General features: G+C 40.8%; 1 protein-coding gene across 1 annotated transcript in view; it reads right to left on the reverse strand.

Annotated features, from left to right (window-relative positions):
• The window catches only part of myo10l3 (myosin X, like 3), a 209,304-nt gene that overhangs the window by 75,146 nt on the left and 109,221 nt on the right, over nucleotides 1-24,937 (reverse strand). The window contains exons 12-18 of the mRNA XM_061971515.2: nucleotides 22,633-22,779; nucleotides 15,973-16,073; nucleotides 15,667-15,733; nucleotides 9,767-9,859; nucleotides 5,382-5,450; nucleotides 1,061-1,143; nucleotides 878-986 (exon numbers count right to left, since the gene is read on the reverse strand). Of these exons, the coding sequence (XP_061827499.1) occupies nucleotides 878-986; nucleotides 1,061-1,143; nucleotides 5,382-5,450; nucleotides 9,767-9,859; nucleotides 15,667-15,733; nucleotides 15,973-16,073; nucleotides 22,633-22,779 (669 nt within the window). The remainder of the gene's footprint in view (nucleotides 1-877; nucleotides 987-1,060; nucleotides 1,144-5,381; nucleotides 5,451-9,766; nucleotides 9,860-15,666; nucleotides 15,734-15,972; nucleotides 16,074-22,632; nucleotides 22,780-24,937) is intronic.

The following is a 24,937-nucleotide window of genomic DNA, read 5'->3' on the forward strand; positions in this document are numbered from 1 at the left end:
TTTGTTGTAAATTATGCCTAAATTTTGCTACATTTTCTGACATTTTCAACCCCCTTACTGAGTATGCCTAGACACCAGAGCAGGCGGGAGGGTAGGAGACGAAAAGTGATGACAAGTGAGACCACAGTCTCGACACAGCCTGAAGCAAAAGGGGAGGAGTTAGGCTGACAGCATATACAGTGCAACCTCCATTTACAAACCCCTCTAATTGCGAACTTGTTGATTTAAGAACTTTTAGTTTAAGCGAAATAGAGTTCAGAGGCATCCAAACTGCATGCAAGCTCACGCCACAATGCATGAACCTTATGATTTGATGCTTTGGCAATGTTTAACCTGAATAACCAACATTGCAACATTACAAGTTGGAATCGAGGAAAACCATCATAGGGCCCCTGGATACTTATGTATATATAGTATATGCACACTTGCAGGGACCCTTGAACTGTAACGTCTATGTCAGCTTCGCTTTCCTCCCCACCTCAGACAGGCTGTCTCCAGCGAGGCCTGGCCTGGCTGTGCTGAGCGTGATTGGCCCCTGCTTGGCCCCGCTCTGCCCAGCCATCAACACTAATCCTCTGGCTTTAAAAACTATGGCTTGGGCAGCCTGCCAAATCCTCCCCTGCTCCCCTTCTCTCTGCACTGCAGTGAGGACAAACTAACTCAAATAAAGCTCTCCGTTTGCAACCCTCCCCCCCCTGTCCATTTCTCCCTGCAGATCAGATACACAGACAGCATTCTGCAAGATGTCTTATCTTCTATGCGACTGTGGGTGTAATGACCCTCACATGCAGCAGGACATGGAGGACAATGAGCCGCTCTGTCTCAGCCCGTGACAGTGGAGTGGCTACTGCGGAATAGGAGAGTTGTTTGCACCCACCCTGAATTGAGAGCTGACGGTGGGCTTGCGTCGGGCCGTGCCCATCTTTAACGTCTCGTCTCCATTTCTGCTGCCCACGCGCTCAAAGAGGTCGTAGATGAAGTCCAGCCTGGAGGCACAGCGTTGATGCAAAGCGTGAGACGGGAGGACACTCAATGGACTCGATAAAAGAAAGATACTTACCTGCTATCTTTGAGAATAAACAATATGTCGTCTCTAAAGGTGTCCCTGTTCTTCTCCAGGACGCCACGAGCGTCATAAAGCACCTAAAACAAGAGCATATTCTGATCTTAATCGTAATTACAAGTATTCAGACAAATATTACCAAATAGTAAAGCTACATGCAGAAGTATTTGTGTCTCTTAACCTGTAGACCTGTGATGCTCCCTGGACCCACTAGTCCAGTATTGAGCCTTTTTGACCCTTTAAGGCCACTCTACCTCTCACTTGTGTATATTGATGGAAAACTAAATTAAATTCTAGTCCTAGTTGATGTGTGTAACAGGCAGGTTTGTGAAAATCTGCAAATTTAATCCCATGGATTTAATCTGAATTGAGGTTGCAAACAGGAGGTATATATATATATATATATATATATATATATATATGTCTTAATAAGGTTATCCAAAAAATAGTGCTCGATACCGTAGTAGAGCGCAATATATGTATGTGTGGGAAAAAAATCACAAGACTATTTCATCTCTGATGATATATATATATATATATATATATATATATATATATATATATATATATATATATATATATATATATATATATATATATATATATATATATATATATATATATACACATGAGGGGCGGCATGGCGTAGTGGGTAGAGCAACCGTGCCAGAAACCTGAGGGTTGCAGGTTCGCTCCCCGCCTCTTACCATCCAAAAATCGCTGCCGTTGTGTCCTTGGGCGGGACACTTCACCCTTTGCTCCCGGTGCCACTCACACCGGTGAATTGGATGATGAATGGTGGTGGTCGGAGGGGCCGTTGGCGCAAATTGCAGCCACGCTTCCGTCAGTCTACCCCAGGGCAGCTGTGGCTATGAAAGTAGCTTACCACCACCAGGTGTGAATGATTGATGGGTTCTACATGTAAAGCAACTTTGGGTACTTAGAAAAGCGCTATATAAATCCCAGTTATTATTATTATTATTATACATACATATATATATATATATATATATATATATACATACATATATATATATATATATATATATATATATATATATATATATACATATATATATACTATAAAGTTATTTTCCATTTAACTTCACCAGTTTTAGATTATTTTTATTCAAAATCGCTGAATTTTCACATTTGCCGTTCAAATACTGAGAAGAGATGGTGCGGTGAACAGCAGCCAGTTGAGGCACGTCACTCTGTGCCTCAACATGGATTTCGCAATGACTCGGCTAACTGCTGGCCTGCTGTGCAGTGAGACTGTATTGCTATATGAATTATATTATACATTTCCATAGTTTAGTTAGCTGAGGTATATAATGTACAGTGTATTTTGTCAACAACTGTATGTGTGTAACGTATTTCTTGTGCTGAGCAATCATAAAACTGCTGCGAAGACGCACTGGCTGAGGCTCGCGTAATCCCGCCTCCTGGTGCCGGTTAATGCACCCCCCGCGGCAGAACGAACCCCCCGACGGGAGCGCCACACTAACCAAAGCCCACACCCAAACCCTCCACGTGCAAGACCGAATCCACCCAAAAAAAGTCACTTAACAAGAAGCCAAAAAGTGCAAAAACAACAATGTTCGCGCCGGAGGAGCGTGAACGACTGCAGGGACACAACATTAGGTACACCTGCAGACTGCAGCACGGATTTCATATTTCATTCATTCACAACTCCTCCAACACGAACACCACTGCTTCCGCACTTATAAGTAAAGGTAAGACCATCATGTTTTTTTTAATTAAATGTGATTTTTTGTGTGCTACAGTTTGTGTGTGTAAAGTTAAAGTTAAGTTAAAGTACCAATGATTGTCACACACACACGAGGTGTGGTGAAATGTGTCCTCTGCATTTGACCCATCCCCTTGATCACCCCTTAGGAGGTGAGGGGAGCAGTGAGCAGCAGCGGCGCCGCGCCCGGGAATAATTTTTGGTGATTTAACCCCCAATTCCAACCCTTGATGCTGAGTGCCAAGCAGGGAAGAATGCTGGTATGAGCTTTTAAACATAACCCGTTAACTGCTGCCAATCAAATGGTGAATAAGATACTCTTTAGGGTTCATATGTTTGTAAATCTGACTGTGATGAAGTCAGTGCCTCACTAGTCATGAACCTCACCGCACGTCACTGATATATATATATTAGAGATGTCCGATAATATCGGCCTGCCGATATGTAAAGAGGTAGGCATTATTCGGAAGAAGGTAACAAATACAAGAATGTGTGTGTGTGTGTGTGTTTGTGTGAAAGAGAGAGAAAGAGAGAAAGACCGAGAAAGGCGAGAGAGAGAGAGCTATAATCCAATAAAACAAACTCATCCCTGGTTCCCCTCGTGGCTCTTAGGGGAAGCCATGAGATCCATACTGATGTGATACATAATTTATAATTCCCCAACCCTACTTCATACAAAGCTAAGTTGTTTTTGTCAGTTTCAGTTTTGTTTGACACCGTGTTTACCATGGATGTGTTGTGACACTGCAAATTGGACACAATTTGACAACATTTTGCAGGGGAGAATGTTTTTGTAATTGTCAATATGTTCTCGATTTTAATACCATAGTCTTTTTAATCTCCAAATCTGAGTCAAGTCATTTGATGGCTTTAGGAGGAGGCAGTAATTTTGTCTCGTGATTTGACAGGGAGCTAACTCACACAAGGAGCCTGCAGAGTGGAACACTGGAAAGGGACACCGAGAGGGATGAGGAGGGCTTTGGGGGTATCCTCTTTGGATGAAGTCATTACCATAAGCATCCATGCCAAACTTGTGACTGTGCGGCCTTGCTCACAGTGAGGCCCTTGTCTAAGGAAGCCCATTATCCTATTCAGCATTGTGCCTGTGTGTGTGCGTGCGTGTGTGTGTCCCCACTTGTATCAGGCTAATATTTGCCCTTATCTAAGTCATAATAACTAAAAAAGCACTCTTAAGAGCGAAGACCTCCACCAGGCCCTATCTCCTAATAGTAAAGAACCCATTTAAATAACCCTGAATCAAGGCAGTGATCTGAAACCACCCCGAAAATCAAATCACTTGTTACTTATCCCATTTCTGACATTTCCTGAAAGTTTAATCAAAATGGGCCAATAGTAAACAGACAAACCCCAGCAAATACATACCCTAGGTAAAATTTTACTTTATAGGGCAGGGGTCTGCAACCCAAAATGTTGAAAGAGCCATATCGGACCAAAAATACAAAAAAATTAAATCTGTCTGGAGCCGCAAAAAATTAAAAGCCTTATATAAGTGTTATAATGAAGGCAACACATGATGCAAGTGTCTATATTAGCAATATTAGCCTACTATCAAAGGCTGACGCAAATCTTCATTGACAGAAATGTTGTATTTTAATTTGTATTCTACACATTTTTGCAACATTGGAAATCATTAGTAAAATGGGGGCTTCTCACAGGATGAGATAACTTCTGGAAATTACTGGCCTAGAATGGACACAAGTATAAATGTGTGTGTCCAAGTTTATGGAAACGGCAGGCTGTCTTCTTCTAAAAGATTTATTACAATCTTTGCATGGTGGGTAATGTTTGCTGTGGTCTGGAACAACATGGCACACAAACAACTATGAGAAATGCAGCCGATATTAATGTGTCATGAGACATGCAAATATAAATTAAATACACAGAGGACATAAGTAAAGGAAATTAAATGAGCTCAAATATACCTACAAACGAGGCATGACGATGCAATATGTACATACAGCTAGCCTAAATAGCATGTTAGCATCAATTAGCTTGCATTCATGGATTGACCAAATATGCCTGATAAGCACTCCAGAAAATCAATAAAATCAACAAAGCTCATCTTTGTGCATTCACGCACAGCATAAAACGTTTGGTGAACAAAATGAGATTAAAAAAGTAGAGGCATAATACATGTCTTTCTGTGGCAGCATCGAAGAAAGTTGTACAGGTAAACAAACTACGATGAGTTCAAGGATCGCTGAAATTAGTAGGACAAAACGGTGCTTGCCAAATACTCTCATCAGTGAAGCATGTGTAACATAAACAGTGGGATTTCTAACAATTAGGAAGGTTTGTGTCATGTTTGTTCCCCTACAGAAAATATATTAATTAATATATATTATTAAAATATATTTTCACACATCTCTGAGAGAGGTCCAGGGAGCCACTAGAGCGGTGCTAAAGAGCCACGGGTTGCTGAACCCTGTTATAGGGGAATATCCTTTTGTATGTATTGCCAAAGAGCATTCACCCAACAACTTCCTGTGTGTGTGTGTGTGTGTGTGTGTGTGTGTGTGTGTGTGTGTGTGTGAGAGAGTTAATTACCTCTCCTGCATAGTGCTTAATGCCGAACTGGTGGTCGGTCACCCTGGGCTTCACGTAATACTGGTTAGTCTGAAAAGAGACATGATGGATGGGTAATCAAATCAAAGGTACATTATGTATGCATTATGAAGCCTAAAATACCACAACGGAGACCCCCGGACTGTTGAACAACTTAAGCTGTACATCAAGCAAGAATGGGAGAAAAAAATTGCTCTCCTCAGTTCCCAAACGTTTACGGAGTGTTGTTAAAAGGAAAGGCCATGTAACACAGTGGTAAAAATGCCCCTGCTGTAACAACTTTTTTGCAATGTGTTGCTGCCATTGAATTCTAAGTTAATGATTATTTGCAAAAAAAAAAAAATAATTTCTCAGTTCGAACATTAAGGCCATGTCCACAGGAACACAGATACTTAATAAACGCATACTTATCTCTGCATTTAGGCTTCTTGTCCACACGCAGACGCATACTTTTGTCGTTAAAAACGCAGACTTTTACAAACGCTGGCCAAAGTGTAGAGATCCATAACTCTCCACTTCGCATATGCTTGTACACGGCACAAACGTTGACTTGTGATGACATCACGGTTGTGCGCTGTCATTTCCAAAGCTCAACAACACTGCCTTGCTGGCATTAAACACACTATAAGATGACTTACTGCATGTTTGAACGTAAACATGCTGCTATTTTCACTCAACATTCATTAATGGAGAAAGAATACAAATTGTCAGCCAATATAAATATATTGGGTTAATAATAGATCCAGAGCTTTCCTTTTAAGCCCGTATTGGCAAATTGTGTAAAATAATCAAGTTTGATCTCGCAAATTTTCGTGCAATTCGAAACGAAATGTCAACTGAAGCTGCAAAATTGTATTTGCATTCGATGATTTTCAGCCACTTCAACTATTGCCTTACCAGCTGGTCTCAAGCTGGTCAGAGTTAAAAAAAAAACCATTGGAAATCTTGTACAAACAAGCAATTAAAGTTATGCACAAAAAACCTAGGCACTATCATCACTGTGCCATTCTAAAAAAAATACAGTATTTTAAACTGGGACAGTCGTCACAAATTTGCAGACTTAAAAGTGACCTATAAAGTACTGCATGAATTGGCTCCAGATCCTCTGGCAGAGTTCATCAGTCAAAGAAACAGCCGCGAGCGTGTCACTCCAGGCTCTGTCAGAGGCATACTTGCCAACCTCGAGACCTCCGATTTCGGGAGGTGGGGGGGGGGGGGGGGGGGGGGCATGGTTGGTGGGGGACGGGGGCGTGGTTGGGGGCTTGGTTAAGAGGGGAGGAGTATATTTACAGCTAGAATTCACCAAGTCAAGTATTTCATATATATATATATATATATATATATATATATAAGACATACTTGACTTTCAGTGAATTCTAGCTATATATATATATATATATATATATATATATATATATATATATATATATATATATATATATATATATATATAAATAAATATACATATATATATATAAATATATATATATATATATATATATATATATATATATATATATATATATATATATATATATATATATATATAAAATAAGAGAAATACTTGAATTTCAATGTTCATTTATTTACACATATACACACACATAACACTCATCTACTCATTGTTGAGTTAAGGGTTGAATTGTCCATCCTTGTTCTATTCTCTGTCACTATTTTTCTAACCATGGTGAACACCCTCTCTGATGATGCATTCTACTTCGTCTCCTTGTTGTGTGCACAGCTGTGCACTGCACTCTCTAAAAGCCCTGGATGTTATTGTCACATATGCATGTACAGTAGATGGCAGTATTGCCCTGTTTAAGAGTGTCACAACATTGCTGTTTAAGGCAGACGAACTGCTTTACGGTAGACGAAAACGTGACTGCTGTTGTGTGTTGTTGCCGCGCTGGGAGGACGTTAATGAAACTGCCTAACAATAAAACCCACATAAGAAAACAAAAACTTGCCCTCCATCATTCTACAGTTATAACGTGATTGGGCAGGCACGGTGTTTATATTGTGGGAAAGCGAACGTGAAAACAGGCTGTCGACACGTCACTCAGGTCTGCCTGAATTTCGGGAGAAAATTTGTCCCGGGAAGTTTTCGGGAGAGGCGCTGAATTTCGGGAGTCTCCTGGAAAATCCGGGAGGGTTGGCAAGTATGGTCAGAGGTGACAGTTAAATTCCTCTGCGCAGGAGCACTTTCAGTAAGTGGGCCTGGTCAGTAAGGAGCGCAAATGTGTGGAACTCAGTACCTCAGGAGGTTAAACTGGTCACCACTTACAAGGCCTTCACAAAAAAATTTAAAATGTGGCTTATCAACGCCTACAGCTGCCAGCAGTAAAAGATTAGCCTGTTTTGATGCTAAGATAAATGTTATGTTGTGATGTTGTATTTTATTGTTTATCATATTATATATGTATTGTGTGCTCTTATTCTTTTTCTCTCCCTTTCTTTTCTTTTTCTTTTAAATTGTAATTTTACTGCCTTTTTTACATCATGGCCAGGGGACTACAGATGAAAACTAGCCTTCTGGTTAATTCTGGCTTTTTGAACCATGTGTGGTCATGTGTTTTATGAAATTGCATTGTCCCCTTTGAAATAAACTACTCTAATCTAATCTAATCAACATTACTATTTTGTTTCATTTTATTTTTATTGACATCCAGCATCAGACATTCCTATCCATTACATCATATTCACAGACATCATATATCTGTTGTCTGCCCTAAATGTCAAAATATTTTTTGTTTATATCCCAACCATACCACTCCCCCCCCCCCCCCCCAAAAAAGAAAGAAACAGCAGAAAAACAAAGTAGTATTTGCAAATACATCAATTAAATAAAGAAAAAAGACATAATAATACTTTATTAATAATAATAATCAGAAATAAAATAAAAGAATATATATATATATATATATATATATATATATATATATATATAGGGAGTAATCCTTTTTTTTTCTTTTTAAAGCAGTACAATCTCTAATTCGAAAAATTAAAGTCAGGCTTTTGGGGCGTGACATAAGCGACCCAGTTTTCCCAGTATGAAGTCAATTTCTCCAATTTATAATTAATAAAGGCAGTTATCTTCTCCATTTTATATATGTCCATTGTGATTTCCATCCATTGCTTCAAAGTTGGGCTCTCCTGGGATATCCATTTCCTAGTAATGGTCTTTTTACAAGCTATCTAATCAACATTAAGACTAGAGATGTCCGATAATATCGGCCTGCCGATATTATCGGCCGATAAATGCTTTAAAATGTAATATCGGAAATTATCGGTATCGTTTTTTTTCTTGTTATCGGCATCGTTTTTTTTTTGTTTTGTTTTAATTAAATCAACATAAAAAACACAAGATACACTTACAATTAGTGCACCAACCCAAAAAACCTCCTTCCCCCATTTACACTCATTCACACAAAAGGGTTGTTTCTTTCTGTTATTAATATTTCTGGTTCCAACATTATATATCAATATATATCAATACAGTCTGCAAGGGATACAGTCCGTAAGCACACATGATTGTGCGTGCTGCTGGTCCACTAATAGTACTAACCTTTAACAGTTAATTTTACTCATTTTCATTAATTACTAGTTTCTATGTAACTGTTTTTATATTGTTTTACTTTCTTTTTTATTCCAGAATTTTTTTTTAATTTATTTGTCTTATTTTATTTTAGTAATATTTAAAAAAAGGACCTTATCTTCACCATACCTGGTTGTCCAAATTAGGCATAATAATGTGTTAATTCCACGATTGTATATATCAGTATTGATTGATATCGGTATCGGTTGATATCGGTATCGGTAATTAAAGAGTTGGACAATATCGGAATATCGGCAAAAAGCCATTATCGGATATCCCGAATGAAGACAAATGACACATCAAAATGTGCTTTGTGACACTCCCGCTGGACGTAAATATTTATGATATAAAAGGATTCAGGCAGTTTAGTTGGTTTGACAAATCATTAAACTAACTAAAGAGAGAGAACAACATGGTTTTGTAGCTTTGCAGGACAAATATGATGCAATAGGATGTACTATTTATTCTTGCAAAGTAAAAGAAAAAGAAAAAAAAGGCAGGCTTATTTTGTCGCACTCGCTGTTCTAAGAACACTCTTTTGTGCACAAGGCTGATGAGGCTCATAGAAAGGCTGCTCACATTTCAGCATTGTTGCGTTCGCATGCGAGCGTGCGTTTAGGGGGGGGTGTAGGAGTGCTGCACGGACGTTCAACTTGCAACCGCTCGGAGGTTTCCCTGGATCATCTTACGTAGTTGTGCGTGCATGTGTTAGCGGTTTGGTAAAGCTTGAAAGATGTATTGTGTGTGCTCGCACGTGTACATGCAGACTCACTGCGTGTCGGCTGTGCAGTTTCTCCAGGAGGGTGTAGTCAGTGCCTTTGGGGAAGCGACTCTCCTCATTGATAAGAGCCAACATGCCCAGTTTCTAAAAGACAGGGTGACAAAAGAGCATTGCAGTCGTGATACCACAAGACATAAAGCGAAACCACAATCTTTCTCACGACAAACATTCACAAATAACACACTTCTACAGCCCCAATTCACTAAGTAGGCTCTGTCTGTTAACACAATGTCAAAAACAACACACAAATAAGTATAGTGATATTACTAGTATACTCTATGTAATATTGTGAGACCAAGTACAATATATTGAATATATAAAGGGAACAATATCCAAATCCATTGCTATTCTTTATAAAGTAAGACACATGGTGAATAAGAAATGTCTGCATATGTTATAATATTCTTTTATTTTTCCATATTTAAAGCCTACTGAAACCCACTACTATCGACCACGCAGTCTGATAGTTTATATATCAATGATGAAATCTTAACATTGCAACACATGCCAATACGGCCGGGTTAGCTTACTTAAGTGCAATTTTAAATTCCGCGCAAAATATCCTGCTGAAAACATCTCGGTATGATGACGCCTGCACGTGACGTCACGGATTGTAGAGGACATTTTGGGACAGCATGGTGGCCAGCTATTAAGTCGTCTGTTTTCATCGCAAAATTCCACAGTATTCTGGACATCTGTGTTGGTGAATCTTTTGCAATTTGTTCAATGAACAATGGAGACAGCAAAGAAGAAAGCTGTAGGTGGGAAGCGGTGTATTGCGGCCGACTGCAGTAACAACACAAACACAGCCGGTGTTTCATTGTTTACATTCCCAGAAGATGACAGTCAAGCTTTACCATTGGCCTGTGGAGAACTGGGACAATAGAGACTCTTACCAGGAGGACTTTGAGTTGGATGCGCAGACGCGGTACCGTGAGTACGCATACAGCTGTGGCTTCCAAACATTTGATCGCTTGCCCGTACGTGCGTGCCGCTATGTGCATGTCACGTACGTAACTTTGGGGACTTTGGGGAAATATATGTGCTGTATGAACTTTGGGGAGGTGAACGGTACTTTGGGCTGTGGGATTGAGTGTGTTGTGCAGGTGTTTGAGTTGTATTGGCGGGTTGTATGGACGGGAGGGGGGAGTTGTTTGTTATGCGGGATTAATTTGTGGCATATTAAATATAAGCCTGGTTGTGTTGTGGCTAATAGAGTATATATATGTATTGTGTTTATTTACTGTTTTAGTCATTCCCAGCTGAATATCAGGTCCCACCCGCCTCTCACAGCATCTTCCCTATCTGAATCGCTCCCACTGCCCTCTAGTCCTTCACTCTCACTTTCCTCATCCACGAATCTTTCATCCTCGCTCAAATTAATGGGGAAATCGTCGCTTTCTCGGTCCGAATCGCTCTCGCTGCTGGTGGCCATGATTGTAAACAATGTGCAGATGTGAGGAGCTCCACAACCTGTGACGTCACGCTACTCGTCTGCTACTTCCGGTACAGGCAAGGCTTTTTTATCAGCGACCAAAAGTTGCAAACTTTATCGTCGATGTTCTCTACTAAATCCTTTCAGCAAAAATATGGCAATATCGCGAAATGATCAAGTATGACACATAGAATGGACCTGCTATCCCCGTTTAAATAAGAAAATCGCATTTCAGTAGGCCTTTAATATATTGTGTTGAAATTTGGGGAAATGTTTATAAAACAAACATAGACCCAATAATTAAACTTCAAAAAAGGGTGCATAGAATAATACACAAAGTGTGCTACTATGAACCTACCAATCCACTATTCAGAAGTTCTAATGTGTTAAAATGTTCAGATATTGTGTTTTTAAAAACAATGGAAATTGTGTTTCGAGTAAAGAACAGCCTCCAGCTTGTATTTTTAGGTTATTTGAATTAAGAGGAGAAAACTATAATTTACGGAGCATATTGATTTTTGAAATATGTAAAGTAAGAAGGAATATAAAATACAAATGTATTTCAGTTTTAGGAGTTAAATGGTGGAACAAGCTCAGTGATGAGTTGAAGACATGTAGTTCTTTGTTAAGGTTTAAGAAAGCCTTCAAAGGTGAAATAATGGAAAATTATAAAATACAGCAACGATTACTTTCATCGCATTGATTTTTGGATTTTTTGTTGATGTTCCAGGAATGTATAAGATAGGCAAATATAAGCCTTGGCTTCAGCCTATTCCTTTTTCGGTCATTCTTTTTCTTTTTTGTGTGAATGTGTATGATTGTTAATATGTATAATCTGTGCTGTTAAATTGATCTCACAAACTGGTTGATTATATGACCGAAATAAACTAATTTCATTCATTCAAATACTAAGACAGAAAAGGGAAAAAAGTCAAAATTATATCACACTTTACCCAATTGCATATTGTTTTGTTTTCTAAGCATGTTCTACAAACAGTACAGGCCAACAGTTTAGACACACCTTCTCATTTCAATGCGTTGTCTTTATTTTCATGACTATTCACATTGTAGATTGTCACTGAAGGCATCAAAACGATGACACCTGTTAAGTGAAAAACCATTTTAGGTGACTACCTCTTGAAGCTCATGGAGAGAATGCCAAGAGTGTGCGAAAAAGTAATCAGAGCAAAGGGTGGCTATTTTGAAGAAACTAGAATACAAAACATGTTTTCAGTTATTGCACCTTTGTTAAGTACATAACTCCACATGTGTTCATTCATAGTTTTGATGCCTTTGGTGACAATCTACAATGTAAATAGTCATGAAAATAAAGAAAACACATTGAATGAGAAGGTGTGTCCAAACGTTTGGCCTGTACTGTATGTTTGGCCTAATTAACATTAGTAAGCAAAAAAGGCAGCATTAACTAAAAATAGCAATACTGCAGTAGTACTGGCCAATAGATGGCCACCAGATGAGACCAAACCAATCATATCGTGGCCACTGATTGGCTCAGCCTCAGGCAGCATTACTATATTGGTTTAAAGAGGTATAAAGGTGACTTAAGAGTGTTACTTTTTAATTTTTGCATTAATAAAAAACTTATTTAGATTGTCTTAAATAATTTCTTTATGCTCTATCTATGTAAATATTTTATTTATTTCTACTTTTGACAGTTATTCTTTTTTATATAGCCAAATTAAACAGATACATTGTTTGAAAATCCACAATTTTGCATGTTTTGTGTTTCTAATGCTTCACAAATTTTATCTGTTTTAATGGCTTAAGCTTTTATTGTTTTAGATATTGGTCTGTACTGTGGCACATTCAAGATTAATTTAAATGAAAAGTGCGTGACAAATAAAATGTATTATTATTATTTAATTCTTTTTTGCGGGTGTTGTGGCATCTTACTCTATTCAGCGGTCCCTGAGGTGAAAACACCTCCTCGTATCGTATAGAAGGATCATCATGTTTTAATAGAGCACAGCTTGTAGGTTCAATGTGCACAATTTAATTTCTTAGTTGCACACACAGTAATGTGTGTATATATAAGTTTATTTTGGGGTATGTTGTTTCTTGTTGCAGAAAGACTTTAAAGGGGAACTGCACCTTAGGCTCCATTTTAAGGTGACTTTTAATCAAATGTATTTCATATTTAGAATACATTAAACAATTTAAAAATCCATCCATTGTCATAAGTCTTTCATAATGATTGTGAACAATAAGGGAAAAAAAAGAAAGTGCAGTTCCCCTTCAATGACTTGTGTTTTCATGTTGGCAGCGAGCAAGCTGGCATCAAACAGTCCATGAATTTATCAAAGTGCAGTTATCAATCATGGTTTTCCCATCATTTTGATTTAAAACGATAATGCGAGTTGTACCGCAGTTATCGTTAGTATCGTTCATCGTTACATCCATACATCATTATCGCTAAGCCACAACATAAATACTACATAAATACAACATAAAGAATAAAATATAAAGTCTAGCTACACAGCATTGAAACACGCACACAGTCACTACATGTTCAGTGCAAAATAAAAGCATGGCATTAATAACCTGCATTCCACAGCCACTTTTTTTTTATAAAACCCAAAACCAGTGACGTTGGCACGTTGTATAAATCGTAAGTAAAAACAGAATACAATGATTTGCAAATCCTTTTCAATTTATATTCAATTGAATAGACTGCAAAGATAAGATACTTAATACACGAACCTTGGAAAACGTTATTTTTTTTGCAAATATTAGCTCATGTGGAATTTGATGCTTGCAACATGTTTAAAAAAAGCTGGCACGAGTGGCAAAAAAGACTGAGAAAGTTGAGGAAGGCTCATCAAACACTTATTTGGAACATCCCACAGGTGAACAGGCTAATTGGGAACAGGTGGGTACCATGATTGGGTATAAAAGCAGCTTCCATGAAATGCTCAGTCATTCACAAACAAGGATGGGGCGAGGGTCACCACTTTGTGAACAAATGCATGAGCAAATTGTTTAAGAACATTTCTCAACCAGCTATTGCAAGGAATTTAGGGATTTTACCATCTATGGTCTGTAATATCATCAAAATGTTCACAGACTGTGGAGAAATCACTGCACGTAAGCAGCAAGGCTGAAACCCAACACTGAATGCTCTGAGGCAGTACTGCATCAAAAACCGACATCAGTGAGTAAAGGATATCACCACATCGGCTCAGGAACACTTCAGAAAACCACTGTCAGTAAATACTTTTCTTCGCTACATCTGTCAGTGCAAGTTAAAACTAAAAGCGAAAGCCATTTATCAACAACACCCAGAAACGCCGCCGGCTTCGCTGGGCCCGAGTTCATCTAAGATGGACTGATGCACATGTTCTGTGGTCTGACGAGTCCGCATTTCAAATTGTTTTTGGAAACTGTGGACGTCGTGTCCTCCGGAACAAAGAGGAAAATAACCATCCGGATTGTCCTAGGTGCCAAGTTCAAAAGCCAGCATCTGTGATGGTATGGGGGTGTATTAGTGCCCAAGGCATGGGTAACTTACACATCTGTGAAAGCACCATTAATGCTGAAAGGTACATACAGGTTTTGGAGCAACATATGTTGCCATCCAAGCAACGTTAACATGGACGCCCCTGCTTATTTCAGCAAGACAATGCAAAGCCACGTGTTACAACAGCATGGCTTCATAGTAAAAGAGCATGGGTACTAGACTGGCCTGCTTTTAGTCCAGACCTGTCTCCCATTGAAAATGTGTGGTGCATTATGAAGCTTAAAATACCACAACGGAGACCCCAGACTGTTAAAAACAACTTAAGCTGTACATCAAGCAAGAATGGGAAAGAATTCCACCTGAAAAGCTTAAAAAATTGGTCTCCTCAGTTCCCAAACGTTTACTGAGTGTTGTTAAAAGGAAAGGCCATGTAACACAGTGGTAAAAATGCCCCTGTGCCAACTTTTTTGCAACGTGTTGCTGCCATTAAATTCTAAGTTAATGATTATTTGCAAAAAATAAAATAAAAATTTCCCAGTTTGAACACTAAATATCTTGTCTTTGCAGTCTATTCAATTGAATATAGATTGAAAAGGATTTGCAAATCATTGTATTCTGTTTTTATTTACCATTTACACAACGTGCCAACTTCACTGGTTTCGGGTTTTGTAGATTGCTATATCATTTTCAATTCTTAACCGAAAGTCACAAGTTTCATTTTCGATTTCCGCAACTGTTTGTGTCGACATTAGTCAATTCAGCCAAGGGGCGTCTCAACTGTATCTGGGATTACTTTTGTGGTGTATGATGCTTGTCGTAGCGCAGGTCAGAAGGTCAAATCTGTGCGCGTGCAGTGTCAGAGCCATCTTCTTGTTTATCTGTGACTTCTATAGGGGAAGCCCTGATGACTTTGAATAATATTTGATGCAAAACAGGCCATGTAGTAGATGTCAACAAGGAACTGGGTCAGACTGTTACCTTCTCAATGAGATCTAGACACTCAGCATTGTCCATCCAGTCGATGGCCTCCCATTGGATTCCCTCCCTGCCAGGACAGGACAGAGATAGAGCAGCCACACATAAACATGAACAAGCAGACAGACATAATGGCTGCATTGAGCCCAGTGAGCATGTGATGAAATGAGCAACGAGCTGGCTGCTGCTCTGTGATGACACCAAAATGACCGCTTGTGACTCTCGGGGAAACTTCTCTGACAGTGCCATAACCCTGCTGCACATAATCACAAACCACAGGTGTGCATTTTACAAACAAATAGCACTTACCTGTTGTACTCCAGCTGCTCTAGTGAAAAGATGTGCTTGTTGAAATATTCCTGGAGCTTCTCGTTGGCGTAGTTGATGTTAAACTGTTCAAAGCGATTCACCTATACGGCGGAAAAGAAACGGCAAATTCTGGGCAAGCTAATTCAATTAGAAGAGTCAAAAGCATTTTTATTCAAAGGTTTGAAATCATTTAAAACTGAAAGTCTTATCAAAACTCCCAACATTTTCTTTAACTCCATCACTCCAAGTGAAAAAAATGGGTGTCGTGTTCGACTCTGAACTTAGTTTTATACCACATATAAAAATGCAACATAAATAGTTTTTTTCATCTTAAGAATATAGCTAGGATTGGCCCAATTCTCTCTCAGGGCAACACGGAGACGCTAATGCACGCTTTTATTGCAAGTTGTATGGATTATTCTAACGCCTTGCTTTCTGGTCATCCTAAAAAGGTTATTGCACCTTTATAACTACCCCAAAATTCAGCGGCACGTCTCCTGACGAAGACCAGAAGGCGGGCTCACATTACACCAGTTTAAAAATCTATGCACTGGCTCCCCGTGTGTTTTATTTTATTTTAAGGTTCCTCTTATGGTTTATAAATGTTTTTTTTACAGTAATGGGCCTTCTTATCTTTCAGATTTGCCATTACCCTACAAACCTTTGTGGGCCCTGAGATCATCCGGCACTCGTCTCCTAATTATTCCAAAAGTCAGAACACAAAGTCACAGGATGGCATCTTTCCACTATTATGGCCCCATTCTATGGAACAGCTTGCCGGAGAACCTCAGGGATGCTAAGAACGTTCATATTTTCTTGAGCAGGCTTAAAGGCCTACTGAAACCCACTACTACCGACCACGCAGTCTGATAGTTTATATATCAATGATGAAATCTTAACATTGCAACACATGCCAATACGGCCGGGATAGCTTACTAAAGTGCAATTTTAAATTTTGCGCGAAATATCCTGCTCAAAACGTCTCGGTATGATGACGTCTGCACGTCACGTCACGGATTGTAGAGGACATTTTGGGACAGCATGGTGGCCAGCTATTAAGTCGTCTGTTTTCATCGCAAAATTCCACAGTATTCTGGACATCTGTGTTGGTGAATCTTTTGCAATTTGTTCAATGAACAATGGAGACAGCATAGAAGAAAGCCGTAGGTGGGAAGCGGTGTATTGCGGCCTCTTACCAGGAGGACTTTGAGTTGGATGCGCAGACGCGGTACCGTGAGTACGCATACAGCTGTGGCTTCCAAACATTTGATCGCTTGCCCGTACGTGCGTGCCGCTATGTGCATGTCACGTACGTAACTTTGGGGACTTTGGGGAAATATATGTGCTGTATGAACTTTGGGGAGGTGAACGGTACTTTGGGCTGTGGGATTGAGTGTGTTGTGCAGGTGTTTGAGTTGTATTGGCGGGTTATATGGACGGGAGGGGGGAGGTGTTTGTTATGCGGGAATAATTTGTGGCATATTAAATATAAGCCCGGTTGTGTTGTGGCTAATAGAGTATATATATGTCTTGTGTTTATTTACTGTTTTAGTCATTCCCAGCTGAATATCAGGTCCCACCCGCCTCTCACAGCATCTTCCCTATCTGAATCGCTCCCACTGCCCTCTAGTCCTTCACTCTCACTTTCCTCATCCACGAATCTTTCATCCTCGCTCAAATTAATGGGGAAATCGTTGCTTTCTCGGTCCGAATCGCTCTCGCTGCTGGTGGCCATGATTGTAAACATTGTGCAGATGTGAGGAGCTCCACAACCTGTGACTTCACGCTACTCGTCTGCTACTTCCGGTACAGGCAAGGCTTTTTTATCAGCGACCAAAAGTTGCAAACTTTACCGTCGATGTTCTCTACTAAATCCTTTCAACAAAAATATGGCAATATCGCGAAATGATCAAGTATGACACATAGAATGGACCTGCTATCCCCGTTTAAATAAGAAAATCGCATTTCAGTAGGCCTTTAAGATCCGCCTTTTTGCTTTTGCTTTTACCTAATATTTATTAATTGTATTGAAGTCATTCATACTTTACTTTCTTTCTTATTAATTATGCAACATTTCATTTAGGGTGGTATAGCTCGGTTGGTAGAGTGGCCGTGCCAGCAACTTGAGGGTTCCAGGTTCAATTCCCGCTTCCGCCACCCTAGTCACTGCCGTTGTGTCCTTGGGCAAGACACTTAACCCACCGGCTCTCAGTGCCACCCACACTGGTTTGAATGTTACTTAGATATTGGGTTTCACTATGTAAAAGCGCTTTGAGTCACTAGAGAAAAGCGCTATATAAATATAATTCACTTCACTTCAGTTTTGTTTATTTATTATATATTTACTTTGTATTTATTTTTGTTTTATCTTCATATGTCTTACTTGTGTTTGATCCTTTCTCTACTCATGGTTCTTACTACATGGTTCTTACTATTTTATAGGTTTTATTATTTTTACTTTCCAGTGTTCCTCAAAAGGGAGCCATCTGCATCAGGAATTATCGGCCATGATGTCGGGGCGCGTTGTGTCAGCGTCCAGGTGGCCATGGTCTGATGACCTCCTGGTGCAGATGGCTCCTGTGATAGTCATTACTCACCTGTCTCCTCTGTACTCAGTCATGCATTAATTTGTTCATATACAGGCGTGTGTGTGTGTGTGTGTGTGTGTGTGTGTGTGTGTGTGTGTGTGTGTGTGTGTGTGTGTGTGTGTGTGTGTGTGTGTGTGTGTGTGTGTGTGATAATGGGGGATCTGGGTCATCGGGGTATTTTTTAAGTCAGTAAAGCACTTTACGTTGCATTTCTTTTATGTATGAAAAGCGCTTTATAAATAACTTTTATTTGATGATGATTTGAAAACATGTATTAAGGTCATTTTAAGCATTAGGCTCCAGTACCTTATCTTTTTTCTCCTAACAAAAGATGAGCTACAAGTTTTAGAAGCGAAGAGAGGGTGAAATGTCAAAGCTGAGGGTAGCCGAGCGAGTCAGGACCGCAGCAGGGATACAAATAATGTCGGGGATACAAAATCTAGCATGACAGCGGCAACACTTGGTGATGGAAATGTGGAGCTTGCAAAGTCCTGCAGACAGAAACTGAGTGGCACTGTTTATTGTCGATGGAAAGGCTTTTGTGGAGCTGGCGAAGAGGACACCGTTTAAGGGGACTGCATTGCAACGGAAGAATAATTGAGCACATAGTGCTTGATATCACAGTGGATCTAGCCGTGAACAAACAAAATATGTTATGTTATATATAGGCAAAATAGGTGAATCCTCATTACCTGCATTGTTAGCAACCTTGTGCCTGCAGTTTTTCACTATCTAGAGCAGGGGTTCCCAAACTTGTTGATTCAGGGGCCACATTGGGTTAAAAAAATTGGGCTGGGGGCCGGGCTGTATATATATAATTCTGAGCGCGATGATGTCACGTTATCGATGGGAAAATGCATTTTTAGACAGTATGATTTGCCTCAGCGGCGAGGAGACACCGAGATTAACAAGCGGTAGAAAATGAATTAGAAAAGACAAATTTAAAAAATGTAAAATAAAAATAAAAATAAAATATATATATATATATATATATATATATATATATATAGTAGAGATTCCTGTGGTTTATCCGTTAAACAGTGCTCAATACCGGGGTAGAGCGGAATATACGTTAGGTCAGGAAAAAACACAGAGGCTATATATATCATCCCTACAAGCCTGTTTTGAAGGTTTTCACATAAAATCCCCTGACGAGCAGGGAAAGTCTGTGTGTTTTTTCCTTTTTTCCTATATATATATATATATATATATATATATATATATATACATATATATATATATATATATATATATATATATTTTTTATTTTAAAAAATTTTTTTTTTACTTGGGACTTCCCGAGGGCCGGATCCGGCAGTTTGGGGACCCCTGGTCTAGAGCGCCCATTATGGAGGTTAATTTGTGTCTTTATTACGAAAGTTTTTTTTTGACACTGCTTCCTCCCACCTCCAAAGACAGGCCTGGGCAATTATTTGACTCGGGGGGCCAGATTTAGATTAAAAAAAGTGTGTCTGGGGGCCGGTATATCTATTTTTAGGAACACTAATACAAAACCTCCCAATAATGATTGAAAGCTAAAAACGTTATGACAGAGCGCCTTAAAAAACGGAATGGTATTTGACATTTTTTTTTTACTGAATGAGACACCCAGAATGTACATGAAAATAAAGAATGTGGGATTTACAATATTAACTATGAAGGATAAAACACTGAATATTGACAACATATTTTACAATCAACCGAAACACAACCAAAATGCAACAAACATAGTGAAATATGAATGCGAAGGGTAAAAAAAACCCCACCTACAATCTGAGATACCTCATAGTGACCAAAGTAACTAATGAGATGACCATAGTAACTAATTAGATGACCATAGTAACTAGTATATCATGCAGATTCCAAGCATTGAAAGACTTAGTATAGTTGAAGACTTACGGTCATTAGAAAACATCACTGCACATCATAATGGCAGCTACACTTTCCATCTTAAACATCTAAAACAATTATTTAGGAATGTCCGGCGGGCCAGATTGAAAAGCTCAACGGGCCGCAAGTGGCCCACGGGCCTTAATTTGCCCAGGTCTGTCCAAAGACATGCACCTGGGGATATGCTGATTGGCAGCACTAAATTGGCCCTAGTGTGTGAATGTGAGTGTGAATGTTGTCTGTCTGTGTTGGCCCTGCAATGAGGTGGCAACTTGTCCAGGCTGTACTCCGCCTTCTGCCCAAATGCAGCTGGGATAGGCTACAGCCTCACACCCGTGAACCCCGAGATGGACAAGCGGTAGAAAATGGACGGATGGATCTTGAGTTTTGAAGCAGCAAGTTTTTTTGCGCTTAATTTTCTTACAGTGAATTTTTATGAATAAATAAATGATAAATGGGTTGTACTTGTATAGCGCTTTTCTACCTTCAAGGTACTCAAAGCGCTTTGACACTACTTCCACATTTACCCATTCACACACACATTCACACACTGATGGAGGGAGCTGCCATGCAAGGCGCTAACCAGCACCCATCAGGAGCAAGGGTGAAGTGTCTTGCTCAGGACACAACGGACATGACGAGGTTGGTACTAGGTGGGGATTGAACCAGGGACCCTCGGGTCGCGCACGGTCACTCTTCCACTGCGCCACGCCGTCCCTGCATTTTAAAACACTGAATTTCTAAACACACACAATTTGCCAAGAAAATGTTTTTCTACGAAATTGTCAGCATAAGTTCATCTAAAAAAATTCAGTTTGCAAAATACAAACGCAAAAAATTAAGTTACATAAATTCAGTGTCAAAAAAAGCTTTCGTAATAAAGACACAAATAAACCTCCAAAATATGGCAGAGACAAGGAAAGACAAGTGTGCACTAGTCTCACAAAAAAAGGTTGTTTTTTTCAAAATACATTTTTTTTGTAATATTCATGATTTTTTTTTTACGGGAAGTCACAAGTTTTTTTTGTGATATTTCTGATTATATCTCGACTTTTCGCATTTGTTTTTTTGCTCCATATTTTGCATAGCAATATTTAAACCTTTCGTAACATAAGGTTACAAATCACAATATTATAATAGTATTCATATGTTGTTGGCACTTCTATGTATTACTGTTTTTTCCAGTTCAATTATTAATTTACCATGGTATTAGAACATTATTCTTCTATTAATTGTAAATAACAAAAATGATACAAAACCCAAAATCTGTGAAGTTGGCACCTTGTGTAATTCGTCAATAAAAACAGAATACAATGATTTGCAAATCATTTTCAACTTATATTCAATTGAATAGACTGCAAAAACATGCACCTGGGGATAGGTTGATTGGCAACACTAAATTGGCCCTAGTGTGTGAATGTGAGTGTGAATGTTGTCTGTCTATCTGTGTTGGCCCTGCGATGAGGGGGCGACTTGTCCAGGGTGTACCCCGCCTTCCGCCCGAATGCAGCTGAGATAGGCTCCGGCACACCCCGCGACCCCGAACGGGACAAGCGGTAGAAAATGAATGGATGGATGAAAGACAAGATACTTAATGTTCCAACTGAGAAACTTTTAATTTCTTTTTTGCAAATAATCTTTAACTTAGAATTCAATGGCAGCACCACGTTGCAAAAAAGTTGGCACAGGGGCATTTTTACCACTGTGTTACATGGCCTTTCCTTTTAACAAAGTGGAATTTTAACGAGGTGGAATTATTTTCCCATTATTGCTTGATGTACAGCTTAAGTTGTTCAACAGTCCGGGGGTCTCCGTTGTGGTATTTTAGGCTTCATAATGCGCCACACATTTTCCATGGGAGACAGGTCTGGACTACAGGCAGGCCACACTCTTTTACTACGAAGCCACACTGTTGTAACACATGGCTTGGCATTGTCTTGCTGAAATAAGCAGGGGCGTCCATGATAACGTTGCATGGATGGCAGCATATGTTGCTCCAAAACCTGTATGTACCTTTCAGCATTAATGGTGCCTTCACAGATGTGTAAGTTACCCATGCCTTGGGCAATAATACTCCCCCATTATTATTCTGTTTTTATTTACGATTTACACAACGTGCCAACTTCACTGGTTTTGGGGTTTGTAAAATAAAAATAAAAAGTAGTGAGTTGTGAAATTTTACCTCAAAGTTCTCAAAGCCAAAGATGTCTAGGATGCCGATGGACTTGAAGTTGTCTTTGCCTTTAATCTTCTGGTTGATCTTCATTATGATCCAGGAGAAACACTGAGAATAAAGCGCCATGGCGACAGAGTCCCGCGAGTCCACGGCCTGCAAAGTGTGATGACAATTCTATGGTTACCACGGTTAGCAGGTGAGGCATAAACCACAGCCATCAGCATAAACATGTCCTCAGATAAACATCAGACAAAGGATAAGTGTGTGTCCTTTGGTTGTCACTCTGTTTCTGATACACCAGAACGGTTAAGTGCAAAAAGACAAACTGTATATGAAGCAATGGTTTCATCCAATCTCAATAGATACAGGTGCACAGACATGAGCCACGGCATACACTATATTTACAAAAGTATTTGGCCACCCATCCAAATGGTCCAAATCAGGTGTCCTAATCACTTGGCCCGGCCACATGTGTATAAAATCAAGCACTTACGCATGGAGACTGTTTCTACAAACATTTGTGAAAGAATGGGCCGCTCTCAGTGATTTCCAGCGTGGAACTGTCATAGGATGCCACCTGTGCAACAAATCCAGTCGTGAAACTTCCTCGCTCCTAAATATTCCAAAGTCAACTGTCGTCTTTATTATAAGAAAATAGAAGAGTTTGAGAACAACATGTTACGGTAGCGAGGCATTGTGATGCCGGAGGTCGTCTTTTCAAGATGCAGAGGGATGTCAGGAAGCGGCTTGCAGGTGAGAATAAATGATTTATTCTGAATGCAGAACAAAATGCTGCGCGGTGCACCACGGCACGGAAAACAAGAGGGTAGTAAAGATGCCAATATCAAAAAATGTAAACTATGAGCGAAACTAGGAGCGTAACTTGTTGCGTAGGAGCAAACAAAACCAACAGACCGAATGAGGCCAGCGTGTAAACTAAATAGCCCTCTGATTAGTGCCCGGGCAACAGGTGCGCGTCCGGGACACTAACCAGAGGCAGGTGACTCTAATCTGCCGTCATGGCAACAGAAACAAACTCAAGAGGTGCTGAAAAACACAAGTGACTTGAAAACGAAAACAAAAATATGATCCGGGCAGCGGATCATGACAGTACCCCCCCCTTAAGGGACAGATTCCAGATGTCCCCTGGCAAAACTAAAACCCCCCCGACTAAAACAAAGTTCAAGAGTCAAGGGAGGGTGGAGGGAGGATTTGGCGGAGGGTCGCCAGGCCACGTGTCCCCGAATCCACCGGGGATGAGTCAGGTGGCGGCGGCGAATGGAACGCCGCTGCCGGAGGCGAGGCGGGCGACCACGGAAAGGCCACATTCGTGGCTGCCGAGAAGGTGGGCGTGAGTGGCGTCAGAAGTTCAGCAGCCGGAGAGTTCTGAGACTATGTCTCGGGTGTCGCTGCTGTTTGCGCCACTGGCGTCCATACACAAACCTCCGAGAGCGCCGCTTGCGCAGCCAGACCACTCGAGGTTGCTGAGACGACGATGAGGGCGAGAGAGCAGACGTCGCCGTGGAAGCAGGAGGAGTCGTCGTCGCCGTGGAAACAGGAAGCGTCGTCGTCGCCGTGGAAACAGGAAGCGTCGTCGTCGCCGTGGAAACAGGAAGCGTCGTCGTCGCCGTGGAAGCAGGAAGCGTCGTCGTCGCCGTGGAAACAGGAAGCGTTGTCGTCGCCGTGGAAACAGGAAGCGTCGTCGTCGCCGTGGAAACAGGAAGCGTCGTCATCGCCGTGGGAACAGGAAGCGTCGTCGTCGCCGTGGGAACAGGAAGCGTCGTCGTCGCCGTGGAAACAGGAAGCGTCGTCGTCGCCGTGGAAACAGGAAGCGACGTCGTCGCCGTGGAAACAGGAAGCGTCGTCGCCGTGGAAGCAGGAAGCGTCATCGCCGTGGAAACAGGAAGCGTCGTCGCCGTGGAAACAGGAAGCGTCGTCGCCGTGGAAACAGGAAGCTTCGTCGCTGTCGGTGTGGGCGGAGCAGGCGGCTCGTCTGTCGGCGTGGGCAGAGTCAGAGGCGGAGCAGGCGGCTCGTCTGTCGGCGTGGGCGGAGCCAGAGGCGGAGCAGGCGGCTCGTCTGCCGGCGTGGGCGGAGCAGGCGTCCGGGCTGTCGACGTGGGCGGAGCAGGCGTCCGGGCTGTCGACGTGGGCGGAGCAGGCGGCTCGTCTGCCGGCGTGGGCGGAGCAGGTGCTGGTGTGGGAACCAGACTTGGAGCTGGTGCTGGTGTGGGAACCAGACTTGGAGCTGGTGCTGGTGTGGGAACCAGACTTGGAGCAGGTGCTGGTGTGGGAACCAGACTTGGAGCAGGTG

The sequence above is a fragment of the Nerophis lumbriciformis genome, linkage group LG13, assembly GCF_033978685.3.
Source record: "Nerophis lumbriciformis linkage group LG13, RoL_Nlum_v2.1, whole genome shotgun sequence".
NCBI lineage: Eukaryota > Metazoa > Chordata > Actinopteri > Syngnathiformes > Syngnathidae > Nerophis > Nerophis lumbriciformis.